This window comes from Fringilla coelebs (genome assembly GCF_963513975.1).
Source record: "Fringilla coelebs genome assembly, chromosome: 23".
Taxonomy (NCBI): Eukaryota; Metazoa; Chordata; class Aves; order Passeriformes; family Fringillidae; genus Fringilla; species Fringilla coelebs.
Window position 1 is genome coordinate 577,384 of NC_140049.1, and position 14,920 is coordinate 592,303.

Below are 14,920 nucleotides of genomic sequence, written 5' to 3' on the forward strand. Positions count from 1 at the left end.
TCCCAGATGTTTTCAGATTAAGACAGGGAAGTTTCTCTGTTCTCTGCAGCACGTGTGAGTCACTCTTTGGAGTGTGGGCTGTATTTGTGTTTACACTGCCATGGAAACTGTGTTTGTTCTCCGTACAGTAGAGCCCGGGACAGTGAAAGGGCCATTGATCCAGCAGAGACAGTGACTGCACATTCACCACCAAAAACTGACTCTGAGCACCCTGCACTTTCACTTGCCCTCTGGAAAAGAAAGCTGCATGGCAAGTTACCAAGGAGCAGCAAGTCTTGGGAGCAGCAGAATCCTCTCTGTTCCTTCAGTAATGACAAAGCTGTGCGCTCTTCCCAGCGAGTCTGGTGCGTGCAGTTGTCATAAAAAATGAGGAGGAGGAGGAGGAGGATGGTGATGTCTCACATCCATCTAAGGCTCATCTCAGTGCCCTCCTGTGGAATGGATTGGGTTCCTTGTCAGGCCCATTGTTCACAAGGATCAGGGAGAGCTCCCCAGATTTCAGATGTGATCCCAAGTCCACGGGGGAGTCAGCAGGGCACATGCACGGGTGCAGCTGCAGATAAAAGCAAGGAGACCTAAAGGATCGGGTCAGAGCAGCTATTTCAGCTCTGCAGAGAGAAATGCCATATTTCACTCCTGTTGTTTTCCTCCAAATAAATAAACATCATCCCAGTTTAATCTTAGATACCAAGATTTGCTAAATTATTTTTTGAGCTCGTATGAGCAGGATCTAGGTCACGAAAATGCAGCGAGCCGAGAGGAAATCCAATAGATGTTCAGCACAAGGCAGTGCTGCACAAGGAGCTCCCTGGTCCTCACTCCTGGCACTCCAGGGCAGGCACAGCAATGCCAGCAGCTGGAATTTGGCTGGAGCAGCGTTTAAAGTTTGTATTTTGAGGATGGGGCATAGTGAGGCTGGGGCATGTCAGAACTTTATATATAAAGGCCACAAGTACAGAGCCTGTATGCAGTAAATTAGACTTAATGGAAGAAACAGGAATATTTTCAGGGCTATTTTATCTCTTTATGCACAAATATAAAACCAGCCAAAGTTCTGACATGACATCCTTACCTATCGTGGCTGGGTGTTTCTGCCCCAGTGGGTTTAAACAAGGATGAATGCAATTCAGGTCATGCTGCAGCTGAAGTGGGAGGAAATTCTCAAAGGTTTGTCGTCAGTGCGCAAGAAAGTCGAAAGGAAAGAAAATTCAGCGATAACCACGCTTCTTAGCTGGGCAAAGAACAGTCACGTGGGAGCCTGGAGAAACCAGATCAATGAACTGAAAGACAACAAATGAGATGAGCCTTCAGCTGTGAAGGGATGGATGTTTCCTCAATCAGGAATGAACGAGGCCGTCCATAGAAGTGGAATACTCCACTCTGAAGGAGTATTCTAATTTTTGCCCAAGGATCTCAGTTTTTCTTTTTATCCTGAAATAAACCATGTAGCTTTCTGCTTCAGGGAGTTTTATTCTTGGCTCTGTATTTTCTCGGAGATCTGATTTTCCAGTGCACTGCGCCATCTGCTCATGGTTTACACCACAACAGAGCGGAAGGAGCGCAGGGCCTGGCATGAGGTGTCGGTGCTGCTTTGAACCAGTTGTCCACACGCAAGAGAAAAATGCTGCTTAGTAAGGAAATCCTACTGAGAAAATAGTTCAGATTTTTCTCTTCTCTTGCGAGTTCCCAGGAGTTTGGAGCACATGAATATTCTGGTCTTTTCTTTATTCTGTGCTCATGAACTCCTTTGTCAGTCTCCTGGGACAGGAGCAGCCCCGGAGGCTGGAAAAGGGATCAAAAAGAGTTCCTTAGCAGAGCCAAACAGAGCCTAGAAACTCTTCCTGTTCCTCTGCCCGAAGATCACAGAGTTTGGTGTCTTGCAGGAGGCACAGGAGCTCACAGCATCTGCCACTTGCCTTGTACACGTGCAGGTGGCCTCCTGAATCCTTGACGTGCACCGAGGGTAAAGCATTGTGCAAGTTCAGTTTGATCCTTCCCACAGCCATGGGTACCACTGGCATCTCTGCTGTAGTGCCACGGTCAAATGGGATGGCATCAGTTAAATTCAGTGCTGGGCTGGCCCTTCTCCCCCTGTCAGGGACACTGTAGGGACAGCATCAGTTAAATTCAGTGCTGGGCTGGCCCTTCTCCCCCTGTCAGGGACACTGTAGGGACAGCATCAGTTAAATTCAGTGCTGGGCTGGCCCTTCTCCCCCCGTCAGGGACACTGTAGGGACAGCATCAGTTAAATTCAGTGCTGGGCTGGCCCTTCTCCCCCTGTCAGGGACACTGTGAGGCCTGGGGGGTCACTCCTGCTCAGTCCCTGTGCCCCAGGAGCTGCCCCAGCCAGGGCCATTCCGGCTCCCAGGGCCATCCCAGCTTTCTGATCTCTCACTCCTGCCTGGCTCCCACCCTGCCATATGCTGGGATGGGCCGTGGACATCCACACCCGACCCCAGCCCGTGGGGAACAGCCAGCTGGCCAACAAATCCTGCCAGATTTCAGGGGAAAAATCATAGCTGGGCTAGCTGGCTTAGGCTGTAAGGAAGAGCCAAGACTGGCAAGTACCCACTCACATCATGGCATGGCCTGTTGGAAGCGATTCACTTTTGGATAAGGTCATTTCTTCAATAAATTAATATTTTTACTGCTCCACATTCTACAGAGCCCCGAAGAGAGATGCTGTTCCCATGCTGAACAGATGGGAAATGGGAACCCTGAAATGAGCAAGGAGACAGGAAATTTTGACCCATAATAACCCAGACGCTGGAAGGATCAATAAACATTAACTCTGGAGTGTTTCCCAAACACATGTGAAAGGGCAGATCGCAAATTTCCCATTTAAATTGGATTTTGACACAAAGGTCAGCTTTCAAAAACACTGAAACTGATTTCTGTAAACAAACAAGCAAACAAACCAAATCCTATTACCTTCTATAAAAACTATTTTCCTCCAAAAAGTAAAGACCTGAAGAGGCAAAAATTTTAGCCAGTCTTTGTGAAAATTATGGGACAAAACCAAGTAATTACGCTTTTAATCCCAAATTTGAAAACACAAAGTAGTATTTCTCCTCCTATCAAGTTCTTCAGCAACTCGGGCTAAATTATCCAGGGGACTCAGCATTTATCATCTAAACAACACATTTTGCAAATAAGATTAGAATAATATTTATTTGTGAGAAACACTCAAAACTTCAAACGCTTTCAAATTCAGCGGTTATGAAGTCTGATGATCCAAAAGTGTTTGTATTTTTTTCCCTGCTCGCCTGTCCATCTGTTTGGTGTCCTGTGGTGAGAAGCAATATTAGAGGCTGTTGATCTGAGATAAAAGAATCCTGGTCTTAGAGGGGCTCATCCGTGGCTCTGACATCCCCACACCCGGAGTTTTCCCGGCGCTGCTGCGTGCGCAGACTGGCACGGGCTGAAACAGCGCCTGCGGAACAGCGAGGGGGAAAATAAACCCCGCTCAGGCACCGCGAACACCGCGAACACCCGCGAACACCCGCGAACACCGCGAACACCGCGAACACCCGCGAACACCCGGCCCGGGGCCCTCCGTGTGCTGGCCCTGGCCGAGGGCGCTCGGACACCGCCACCAGGGCGTGTGTCCCTGTCCTGCCCGGTCCGTGTGTCTCTGTCCTGCCCGGTCCGTGTGTCCCTGTCTGGCCCGGTCCGTGTGTCCGTGTCCCGGCCCGGTCCGTGTGTCCCTGTCCCGCCCGGTCCGTGTGTCCCTGTCCTGCCCGGTCCGTGTGTCCGTCTGTCCCGGCCGGGCCGTGTGTCCGTCTGTCCCGTCCCGGGCACCGCCACGTCCCCCGCACTGGCCGGACACAGCACGAGCAACCCGGCCCGCGGTGAGGACGAATCGGGGACACCGCAACTGGGTGGCTTTGCAATTTCTCCCGATTAAGGCCATGTAGGTTAATCCGTGCTTTTGGCGGGGTGGTCCGCGCCCGCGGGGCGACGTGCGGAGCGCAGAGCGCCGCAAACGAAAGCGCCCAAGTTCTCGGGGAGCGGGGAGCAGGGCCCGCTCGGGCGGGCGGAGCGCGGGGCTGGCTCGGGAGGAGCGCCCGCCGCCTCCAGCAGCGCGGCGGCCGCCGGGGCCGGGCGGGGGGATGCGGCTGCCCCCGCCCCGCCGCCCGCACACGCGGCCCCGCCGCCGCCGCGCCGCGCGCCCTGCCCCGCGCCCGGCCCCGCCGGCAGCCCCGGACAGCCCCGGACACCGGACAGCCCCCGGACGGCTCCCCGGAGCCGCCCCCCGGACACCGGACAGACCCCGGACAGCGCCGGACACCGGCCAGCCCCGGACAGCCCCCGGAGCCGCCCCCCGGACACCGGCCAGCCCCCGGCCGGCCCCCGCTCCTCCCCTCCGGCGGCGGCCCCGCGCCGAGCCGGGCCATGGAGCAGCACCTGCGGCGCCTGCGGCAGGAGCTGGTAAGGGCCGGGGGTCGGGGCGCCCGCGGGGCGGCCTGGGGGGGCCCGCTTATGGGTCGGGGGTCCCGCCGCTGCCATGCCCGTGAGCGGGGACAGGTCCCGGTTTTGGGTCGGGGGTCCCGCCGCTGCCATCCCCGTGAGCGGGGACAGGTCCCGGTTTTGGGTCGGGGTCCGTCCGTCTGTCGGAGAGAAACCGCGGCGGGGGCGTGCGGGGGCTTTAGGGACAAGCTGCCGGCGCAGGTCAGAAATCAGGGAAGCAGCCGCAGAGATGGATAGGAACAACTTTCTGGGAATCAGAAGGCTGTAAAGGGAGCGCGCTGGCACCTCCGGTACCCTGTGAACATACTTCTTTAATAGGAAAGCCTTTGTCAGAAAGGAGCGGTGTTTGCGCCCTCCCGCCGCTCCTGCTCGGGGGTAACCCCAGTCCCGGGGCTTGCTGGGGCTTGTCCAGCAGCCCGAAGGTATTGCTGCTGCTCTGGGGCTGCCTGGGTGGGTGGGAGGAGGAACTGATACTTCCCAAAATAGGGTTCCAGTGGGTCTGGCTCGGAGTCTGCGTTCTCCTGATAAATAGATAATGAGAACAAAAGGGGAAGACAAGGCAGAGCAAGGACGGGTGGGTGAAGTTTCTGAATGCGAGAAGCTCCCGGTTTGGACTGGAGGGAGGTGATTCCAGCTGGGTTCGTGCTCCCTGGAGTTCCGTGCAGTGCCTGCGTTGCAGGAAGCCCTCGGTGTGTAACCCAGTCCCTGAGGAGCAAGCAAAGTTCCAGCTGTGCCCAGGGCAGGAGCAGGGCTGGAGAGCCCCGTGCTCCTCCAGATCCCCGTGTCTTGTGAAACACGGGCTGGGGCAGTGGCCTTTTGCTCTGGATAAATGTGGCAGCAGTGACATTTAACCTGCTGGCGTTCCCAGCGTTTCCCTAGCTAACACAGGAGGTGAAAGGCAAACTAAAACAAAGGGAAGTGGGAGTCACTGGTGTGCTGTACCCGGAGTGTGATGAATGAAATGCAAACTGCCAACTGGGACGTGCACAGAACAATCTGACAGCCCTTGAAAATCTGAGCGGGGAGGTGAGATGGGAGGAGGAATAGCTTCCAGAAGAACATCGTGAGAATAAGGTTCCTAAATCAGTGTTTTGTCTTCTAACCAAATCAGTTTTGTTATCTGAGCAATATTTTTGTAGAGGAGCCTAAACATTGCACCTCTGAGTCTAAAAGTGCCTGTTTTGTAGTGCAAAATATAACTTCTGGAGAGTCAATATATTGACAGAAAGGGAGACCCCTCACACTTAATGTGAAAGGCAGAAAAAAAATACTTTAAATGAGAAAATTCTGGTTTTGTTCAGTCCTTGCTATAATGCAGGAGTTGATTTTTTCAATTGTAAAAATGCAACAGTTTTTATTATATTAATAAACCATGACTTAGCCCGGCATAAATCTGTGTATGCTTGGCTTAAAACACTGGGAAGGGGCAGTTGTCACCTTCAGCTGGACCAGCTGTGACTTGGCTGGGGGCAGCCTGGGTCTCCATACGTTTGGTTTTCAGCAGTCACCCTGGTTCCCCCTCCCACAGCCCGGTTTTTGTTGTTCAGAGCTTCCTTTCACACGGGCTCTCGGTGCTCCCAGCGCGGTGTGAGCGCGGCTCTGCGGGACATCCGCAGGGTGCAGCTGGACAGAGCCGTGCTCTCCTCCTCCTCCTCCTCCTCCTCCTCCTCCTCCTCCTCCTCCTCCTCCTCCCTGGCCGAGCCAGCTGCAGTGACAGTGGGAGCTGCAGCAACTGGAACAGCCCTCAGTGCTATCCTGAGCAATTCCAGCTTGTCAAAATCACTTGTGTGCCTGCAGCCTGGAATGAAAATAGACGAGTGTTTCTGTGCAGGGCAGCGAGCAGCCCAGGGACAGCTGGGCCCATCTGCACCACGGGCGGTGGGAGCTGGGCTGGGCAGCTCCTGCCCGGCCTTTGCCTGCTGCAGAGCCACGGGGCACGGGCAGGAGCGGTGAGAGTGGCTTTGGCCACCTGGGGCCAGTGAGCCCCCGGAGCGGGGCACAGGGGGTCTGGCCCCGGGCATCCCCACGCTTGCAGGAGCACACCAGGCTGTGTTGTGGCCAAGGAGCAGCCCTGGTGTGCAGGGAGGTTCTGCAGAACTTCCCTCAGTGGGGAGCAGGCTTTTGAGGGCTGCTCAGTGTCACATGGCAAGGTTAGAGACTGTCCCATTAGCAGAAGTTCAGTTTGTCTCAGTGCAAGCAGCCTCTGGTTGGGTAAACCAGACTTTTGGCCAGTTTTGAGGAGGGGATTTTCTCAAAAAATAGTGGATGTTGGCACAGCTCCCAGTTCCCAAGGAAAGGTTATCTTCCTGTGCAACTCAATCCCCCACCAGTGTGAGACAGGAGGATTCCAGCTCTGTTTTTCCTTTCCCTTGCTTTGTTTATTAAAAACACATTTAATTGCTGGTGTGCTTGGCCGGGGCTGCTGTGGGCCCCTGTGTCACCTGCGCCCCGAGAGCACAGCGAGCCGTGCCAGGCGAGGTGGGGCATGCCTGCCCTGCTCTTCCCATTTCCTCTGGGAAAGCTGTGCCCGGGCTCCCGAGGATGAACCTGACCCCTTTCAGTCAGCGGGGAGAGATCTCCCGGCGCAGCCGCCTGTTTTCCAGTGTAAGCTGATCGTTTCTGGCATGTGTGGTGTCCCTTTGATTGGAATTCATTCAGAAGCTTCCACACGCAGCGGCTGCAGAGCCTCAGCTGACACAGCCATTCATCCCCGGGGACCCGGGCAGCCCTGCCGGGGCTGGCACCCTCCGCCCGGGCAGCCCTTCCCCGCAGCCCGTGCCAGCTCCGTGCGCCTCAGCCCCGGCCGCAGGGAATGCTCCAGACCTTGTTCTCCTCGGGAAGCCCCCGAGATGGATGGAGCGCTGTGGGAGCGTGCAGCACTGTTCCCAGGTCGGGTGGTGGACAGGCTGTGGCTCTGCACTCCTGTCATCTGTCCTTCCCGGGGCACGTGTGAAATGTGCCCCAGAGCTTGGGAGGTGCCGTTCCTGCCATTAATCCCCATCCTCAAAGCCCTTTGCCTGCATCGGGGATCTGCAAACTTGTCCTGAGGCGCAGCAGAACTGCGCTGCTCCCCGAGCCACAGAGTTCTCTCAGCTGAAAGCTCAGATTTAGCAGGAGTTGTCTTGCTGGGACTTGGCAGAGAGGAGTTTCATTTCTGTGCTGCACGTGGCAGTGCCTGCCTGCACTCCCAGACACCAGGACAGGTTGCACTGATGTGCAGCAGTACCACAGATGTGCTGTGGGATGGGGGCCTGGGGCTCTCGCTGGTGGAATAAATCATTGTTTTCTGTCTGGGGGCTGCTGAGCCCATGGGGCAGATTCATCTGGCACCGGGGTGTAGCAGGCCGGGGGGCACAGCCACCTTAGCTGTGCCTGTAACCTTACTTGGCTGTGCTTGTAACTTTACTTGGCGTGTTTTGGTCTTGCAGATGAATCCAGGGTATCTCTGGGCTTTCTGTTGCTTTCTTCTGGGAGGAAAAGTATTTCAGTCACCACTCTGACTGGAACTTTTAATGTTCTTCCTGCACATTTGTCATAAATGCATCGAATTACTGAGGTTGATAGAGTCTGACTCCCTTCTTACATTAATTTATGTCCTGGTAGACAATGTTTCTTGCTATGAATATCCTGCAGGAATAGAACATTCGGTCCGAGTGGAAATGCAGCCAATTATTTTTACTCTTAGCCTGCCACTGGGTCCTGTTGCAGTAAGTGTGTCACGCTCTGGGATGTGCTGTGTTTTCAGTCCTGCTCTCCCTGGAGGGGCAGCTCGGTGCTTTGCAGTCTGCCAGGCACAGGTGACAGCCCTGAGGGTCCGGTGCACGCTGCAGCTCCGGCAGGTGGGAACAGGCAGCTCCGAGTGTCTCAGCTGATGCAGGTCCCTTTTTGGGTGACTTCATCCCTGGCTGCTGGGGGCAGTGCCAGGAGAGTGGGTGGCTGTCCCAGATCTCATTCCTTGGTGTTCTGAGGGGAGGGTGCAAGGGAGTGACTTGACAGCAGATGTCCTGCCGGGTTTAACTGGGGAGAGAAGGCAGGCACAGGCTTTGTCCTCTGGGTTATTTCCAGAGCAGTCACCTAAAGATGAGGGTGGATTTTTTCAGACTCCCAGTTTCACATAATCAGGAATGTTAAAGAGCAGATTCCCAGGACAGCAGGCCTGGGCTGAAAAGTGACACTTTTAACCATCGTCTTCAGTGGCCAGTCTGTCCATCGAGGCCTGTGGTCTCTCTTACCCTTGGGTTGTGAGTGCAATCTGAAGATTGGAGTTATTTTTGGCCCATTTTTATCCTGGTTGAGGAGAACTGATTTTTCTGATTTGCCTTTAAACATAGTGAGTGTGATTGGGGAACACAAGCAATATCCTTGCAGTGGGAAGGAAGGTGGGTAATGGAGTGGTGTGAACCACGTCAGTCACGGTTAACATCTGCTTAGGAGCCTGAAATTGTTGTGAGGGGGAGTCTCTGGTTCAGTTTCAGCATCCTTCCTCCTTCAGATAAACTGTGAGCTCACAGTTAGCATCCTCATGCACACCTACCAAACCCTGGGAAGACGGGGTAAAAGAGACACTTGAAATTATTGTGATAAAATGCAAGGACTGAAAGACAAGTGCAGGCCCTTGGCATGCTCCAGGGGAAGGAAAAGAAAGGTGGAATGAGGGGGTGAGAGAGCTCTATGTGCAGCAAGGCCATGCCCAGCCACAGCTGCAGGCTTGCAGAGATTAATCCAGTTAGTGACCCAAAGGGAAACACAGAAACAATATGATCAGCTCAGCAGTTCTAAAATAATTTCAGTCTCTATTATGTCATCTGCTTTAAATACCAATTGTTTGGCGCTGGCTCTGTTGCCCATCTGACCTATTATTGAGAACTATTTGCCATTTGTTCTTTCCTGTCCTCTTAGCAATAACTTCCTCTGTGTGCATTTCTTTTACCTAAGAGCTGGACATCTGTCTTCCTCCTCGTTGTGACAAACACTCTCGGGGCTCTTCTCCCAGCCCTGTGCTCGGCTGGAGCCAGGCTGTCTGGGCTTCTCCTTTCCATCAGCAGCGCGGAGCTGCTGGCCCTGGGCAGAGCAGGGGCTGGGAATGCAGGGAGCTGTGGCTCCAGGAGATGGGCTGGAACTGATCTGAGAGCTCAGAGAAGGGAGATGTAACAGGAGAGCATCCGTTCCCAAAGGGGCTGGGAAAAGTTACTGATTTACCTGGGAGGGGGAAGGAAAATCCCCCTTGCTTGGGGTCTCAGGTGTCTGGGGCTGCGTTTGATGAAATGCCAGTAACTGCTGGAGAGGTTCCTTGGGCCAGGCTGCGTTCATCAGTGGTGGAAGATCAGTGGTTTACCAGCTGTGGAAAGCAGTTGTGGGTTATTGTTTGGGGGTGAGGACATCATGGACAGGGTGGCTTCCAAAGCAGTTGGTGCCTTTGCTGCTCAGGATGGTGCGCTGCCAGTGCAAAAAACCCTCTCTATATGAACTCTGGCAGCTTTTCTTTGGTTCCCCCCACGTTGAACATTCCCTGATCATCATTTGAAAGTGGAATTTTGAATTTTGCACTTCAGTTTTCAGTGCTTGGGGGGTCTCTCGTGTGAATGAGCTTTGCTTTGGAGGAGCACTGAGGCAGAGCTGCCTGGGTCACACCTGCACAGGAGGGCTGAGCCAGGTAACACCTCAGTGCTGAAGAAAGGAACCTCTCCCATCACACACCAGTCCCAGGCACCGAAGGGGAGCACAGCCCTGTGAGTACTTGTCTTGCTTTAAAAGGCATGAGTTGGCTTGTGCAGAATTAGACATGAAATTTTTCATGCCAATTTTTAGGGATTGCAAAAGTTTCAGGAGTAATGAGATCCAGTTTGAGGCATCTGATTTTTAACTGGTTTATAGAGCTAGACTTGGATATCTACAAGTTGTCATGGTTCTAAGAGGGCTTTTTTGGAAGCAGAGAAGCCAAACCACCATTTCTCTTGAAGGGCTGAGTGTCTCAGATGAGACAGCCGGGGACACAAACCTGAGTTCCTTCTGCAGGAAGTGTGTGACCCAGAGCCAGTGGGACTATGAGGGCTGTCCCTTCAGCCTGGAGCTCCCATCACCTCCAGCACTGCATCCATTTGATTTCCAGCCCAATCTGCTGATTTTTTGCAGAATCCCTTTTTCTTCTCATAGACCAGGTAGTTCAGTCCTGACCCTCTCTGCCAGAGAGGGGATCTCTCTTCTCTGGGACGTTGTTCTTTTTCTGGAGAGTCTCAGAGAAGCCAGTCTGAACTTGGGAGAACTGAGATCTTGGCAAGGAGGAGAGGCAGGCAGTTAGACACTGGGGAAGGTTTATTTTCCCTCCAGAATTTTCTTTCCAAGGTGAGTACTCTTAATTGCAGGTGGATGGAATCCAAGCCCCGCAGGCTGTTCGGTCACCAGGCAGTGACTTCACTTTGGGCTGGGCTTCCCTCTCTCTCCAATTCTGTAGAAGACTGAGCAGATACCAAGAAGAGGAAAAGATAAAGCAGAGGGGGTTGGTTTGCTTCATTTTTTAACTTGCACAACCCGAAATCACAGCAGCGTTTGCCAGCAGAGTTGAAAGTCTCAGGATGTTGAGAGCTCAGTCGCTGCTGGTGGGGCTCACATTGCTGGAGGGATGCTGGGGCTGGGGGGTGGGATTCCCCCCTCCCAGGGCAGGGAACCAAGGGGCCACAGCCCAGAGCCCCCCCTCCTCCCCGGTGCTGCGGGGGGCTCAGCCCAGGACCCCCACTCTCATTGCCAGGAGAGCCTTTCCACAGAGAGAACAGGACCCTGCGCTGCCCGGGGCGATTACTGCGCCGGGGGATTTGGTGGGAAGTGGCCAATGAGGGGCCAGGCTGGCTCCAAATCCAGCTTTTTCCAAAGCCCCAGATAAAACAGACTGCCGTTAATAGGGCAAGGAAGGTTAGGACGAGCAGCAGCCCCGCAGATCTGGAGAGGTAAGGTGGCAGTCCTGCCTGAGGCTGGCCCAGCTCGGAGGGGGAACCAGGAGCGCGCTGGGGCTGCAGTTGGGACGTTGTTTGCACATCTGCAGCAGGAGTTTATTTGCTGATGTTAAGAAATGCCATAGCTGGAGGCTCTGGGTAGTAGAATCAGGAAGCTGAGTGCAGATTTTCTGTGTCTTTGTAGCTGAGTGCTCATTCTGGGTGATAAACAAGTTTCTTGAGATAAAAGCTCAGGAAAATGACTGTAACCTGCAGGTGAGTTCAGTTCTCGGTTCTGGGGCTGGAAATGGGGATTTGTGGTCAGAAACTGTTGAGCAGTTTCCCCTTAGAGAGCTGGGTTGTCACAATTTTCTGTTGGCTGCTCTTCCTCACTGCTCAGCTCCACGTACAGAGATGGAAATAGAGCGAGTAATTGAACCAGCTTAGTTAAAATGAAAGAGATGTGGAAAATAAAGCTTGGTAATGTAGAGCTGAACATAAGAATAAAATAAAAAGCTGGCCTTTTCCACCCTAATCTTGAGATCTGCTGCTGTACAAAAAATGGTGGTGAGGTTTTTAAACTGCTGGTGACAGCGTAGGCTGGAGCTTCCCGGGACGGGGTAATCTCTGCAAACCACCTCAGCCGCAGTGACATGGCCTCACCTCCAGCCCTGCCAGCCCCTGCTGTTCCTCCCCTCTCCTGCCCCTTCCCACTCCCCCTCCTGCTAAAAATGACTCAGTGGCAGCTGTTGGGAAGTGGAGCCCGTTTGCTTCCTGGTGCTGCTTTGGGAATATGATCCAGATCCTGCATGAGAGAGAGGAGGCGGCGGAGCGAAGGAGAGGGGGGAGTGGGGAAGCTCTGGAGAATAACTTGCTTATTTTAAGCCTGGCGTAGAAAGTTCAATCTTTGTAGTGAGGTTCAGGGATGAAGCAGAACTGCTACTAAAGGTCCTATCCTGGGAATCAAAGAATTCCTGGTTGAATGTAAGTAATCCTGGAGTTTGTTTGTTGTTCTATGCAAAATTTCCAGTGCATTGAAATGTCTTTGATTGTCCTCTAGCGAGAGGTGCCTGTGCTGAGGGCATTGAGAGCTGGAGATAGGTTATGAAGTAACAACTTATTTCTTCCTGGGGTTTATTTTTAACCTGCTTGAGCATTTCAGGTAAGGAAGCAAGGCTCTGTTCTGGCTCCTGATTTCAGCTGGTGACAGGGCACAATAGACTCAAAAGCACAAGAATATTCTAAAACTGGTGGCAGCCAAAACCATTCATAGTTCCACACCTTGGGCTTCTGCCAAGCAATTAATGGAAGCTCAGACTCTTTATTTTTGTTGTCAGGTCAAACAGTCCACTTCTGTCAGCTCCTCTTATTCCTAGAGGGACACTCCTAGAAAAATCTATGGAGAATGGGAGTCCTGTTGGCTGAAGGGGATGCAGTGCAGGTGGGATGGGTGGCAGGTGTGGCAGGAGGGAGGGCACGGCCCAGAGAGCTGCTCAGCCCTGCTCTGCTGCCCATCCTGCCCGGGGGACGCCCCTGGGGACCCTGACCCCGGGGGACACCCCTGGGGACCCTGACCCTGGGGACACCCCTGGGGACCCTGACCCGCTGTGCTCTTCCCTCCGCAGCTCTCCATGAAGGAGGTGGGTGACGGGCTGCACGAGCAGATGAACTGCATGATGGGCGCCCTGCAGGAGCTGAAGCTGCTGCAGGTGCAGACGGCCCTGGAGCACCTGGACCTGTCGGGGCGCGGCAGCCCCGCGGAGCAGCGCCGCGGCAGCGCGGGGGCCGCGCAGGAGCCGCGCCCGGGGGGCTCCCGGGGACGCTGCCCCCCGTCCCTGGCGTGCCCGGTGCCGCAGCCGGCCCGTGTGCCCCGGCCCGCCGCGCTCCCGGAGGGCTGCCAGCCTGGAGACGGCCCCTGCTCCTCGCGGAGCCTCTGCGGGGAGGCTGCCTGCCCCCCAGAAGGACCCGGCTGCGACGACGGCCACGACTGGACGTCGTCCCTGATGTCGCAGAGCAGGAACCGGCAGCCGCTGGTGCTGGGGGACAACGTCTTCGCAGACTTGGTGGGGAACTGGCTGGACCTGCCCGAGCTGGACAAGAAGGGCGAGAAGGGCGAGGGGTCCCTGTCCACGAGCAGGTCCCAGGAGCTCTGCAGGAAGTTCTCCCTCACGGCCAACATCTTCAAGAAGTTCCTGAGGAGCGTCCGGCCGGACCGCGACAGGCTGCTCAAGGAGAAGCCTTGCTGGCTCCCTCCCGAGGACAAACAGCCCGAGATTTCCAAAAGGTCCAAAAAGATCAACAAACTCAAGGGGACGTTCTACCTGCCCCTGCACGGGAACCTGCAGAGCCATCACAGCAAAGCAGAGCGGTGCCCGAGGGCAGAGAGCCGTAGTGAGCACCCCAAAATGGGCAGCAGGAAAGTGCCCGACTCCAGGGACTACAGCCAGGCAGGGTTTGACATCAACACGGCCGTCTGGGTCTGACCTGCCCTGCCCAGCATCTCCACACCCACCGCAGCTGGAGGCCCCTCACCTGCCCAGGGCACCCTGAGCTCTCCGGGGCACAAGAGAGGATCCTGCAGAACCTGCTGCAGGCTTCACTCGCCTGCTCGTGGAACTTTCTGGAGAACTACGGCTGCCTGAGCAGCAGCTCCATGTGGGGAGACCTTGGGGACCAATATTGGTAAAAATAATGCAGACCTTTAGCAGCTTTAGGGTGAGTGGTGCCACAGGGGAGCGGCTCCTGGTGCCAGGCCCGTTCCATCATCTCCAGCTCAATGGTGCAGCACAAAATCCACGGTGTGCATGTGTGTGTATGAGTGTGCAAATATATATATATATATATATAGTTTTGTTAAAAAAAATCTATTCCTGCTTGTATGCACTTGAAACTGGGTTACAAACCAGGCATCCCAAGCCTTGTACCTGAAGCACTTGTTATTTAAATGGAAAGAAATAGGTTTGAATTTATAAGACTTGAACAATTGCTGGGTGGGGGGCAGACCTCCAGCTTTGGGGGGTTTCCCTTCAGCTGTATCCCTGGTGTCCTGCCAGCGTCTCTCCTTCCCCTGCCAGTCACACCAGAGGGGCACAGGGCTCCTTGCAGGGCGTTTGTGAGCTGGGGGTGTCGGTGGGTTTGCCCCTCTCCCCTCCCCTTGTCCCTGTGGATCTCTCCAGGTGTTGGATTTTCACCCAGATGCAAAGTTCAGTGCCCATTTCCCGTCGTGTTCCCTGCTGCTGTTGTACAAACCCTGCTTTGACAGAACCGAGTTCTTCAGTGTCCGACTCTGCAAGAGTTTCCAATAAAGTGGGATTGTCTCGCTCTGCTCTGGGACACCCTGGCTCTGTTCTCTCGCTCTGGGCATTTCCCTGGCTGTTCCCAGCTGGGGCTGGGCAGGCTGGGGGGCAGCCAGGAGAGTTTCCATCCCAGGAGAGGTCATAAATCAGGGCAGAGCTCCCTGCCAAGGTGCCAGCCCTGCTGCAGAGCGCAGCCCCTGCCCAGCCCCGAGCCTCCAGGGCTTCTGC

General features: G+C 54.7%; 1 protein-coding gene across 1 annotated transcript; it reads left to right on the forward strand.

Moving 5' to 3' along the window:
- The first annotated feature begins 4,217 nt into the window (after positions 1–4,217).
- On the forward strand, positions 4,218–14,642 carry INKA2 (inka box actin regulator 2). The gene is made up of 2 exons (XM_084220619.1): positions 4,218–4,431; positions 13,022–14,642. The coding sequence occupies exons 1-2, from the start codon at positions 4,396–4,398 to the stop codon at positions 13,877–13,879; spliced, it is 894 nt and encodes a 297-aa protein (XP_084076745.1). The 5' UTR covers positions 4,218–4,395; the 3' UTR covers positions 13,880–14,642.
- The last annotated feature ends 278 nt before the right edge of the window (positions 14,643–14,920 follow it).

Excerpts from the sequence above, each read along its gene's own strand:
- INKA2 (XM_084220619.1), top strand. The coding sequence starts at position 4,396 with ATGGAGCAGCACCTGCGGCGCCTGCGGCAGGAGCTG. Across the intron at positions 4,432-13,021 it reads GGCGCCTGCGGCAGGAGCTG|CTCTCCATGAAGGAGGTGGG; the intron begins GTAAGGGCCGGG and ends TTCCCTCCGCAG.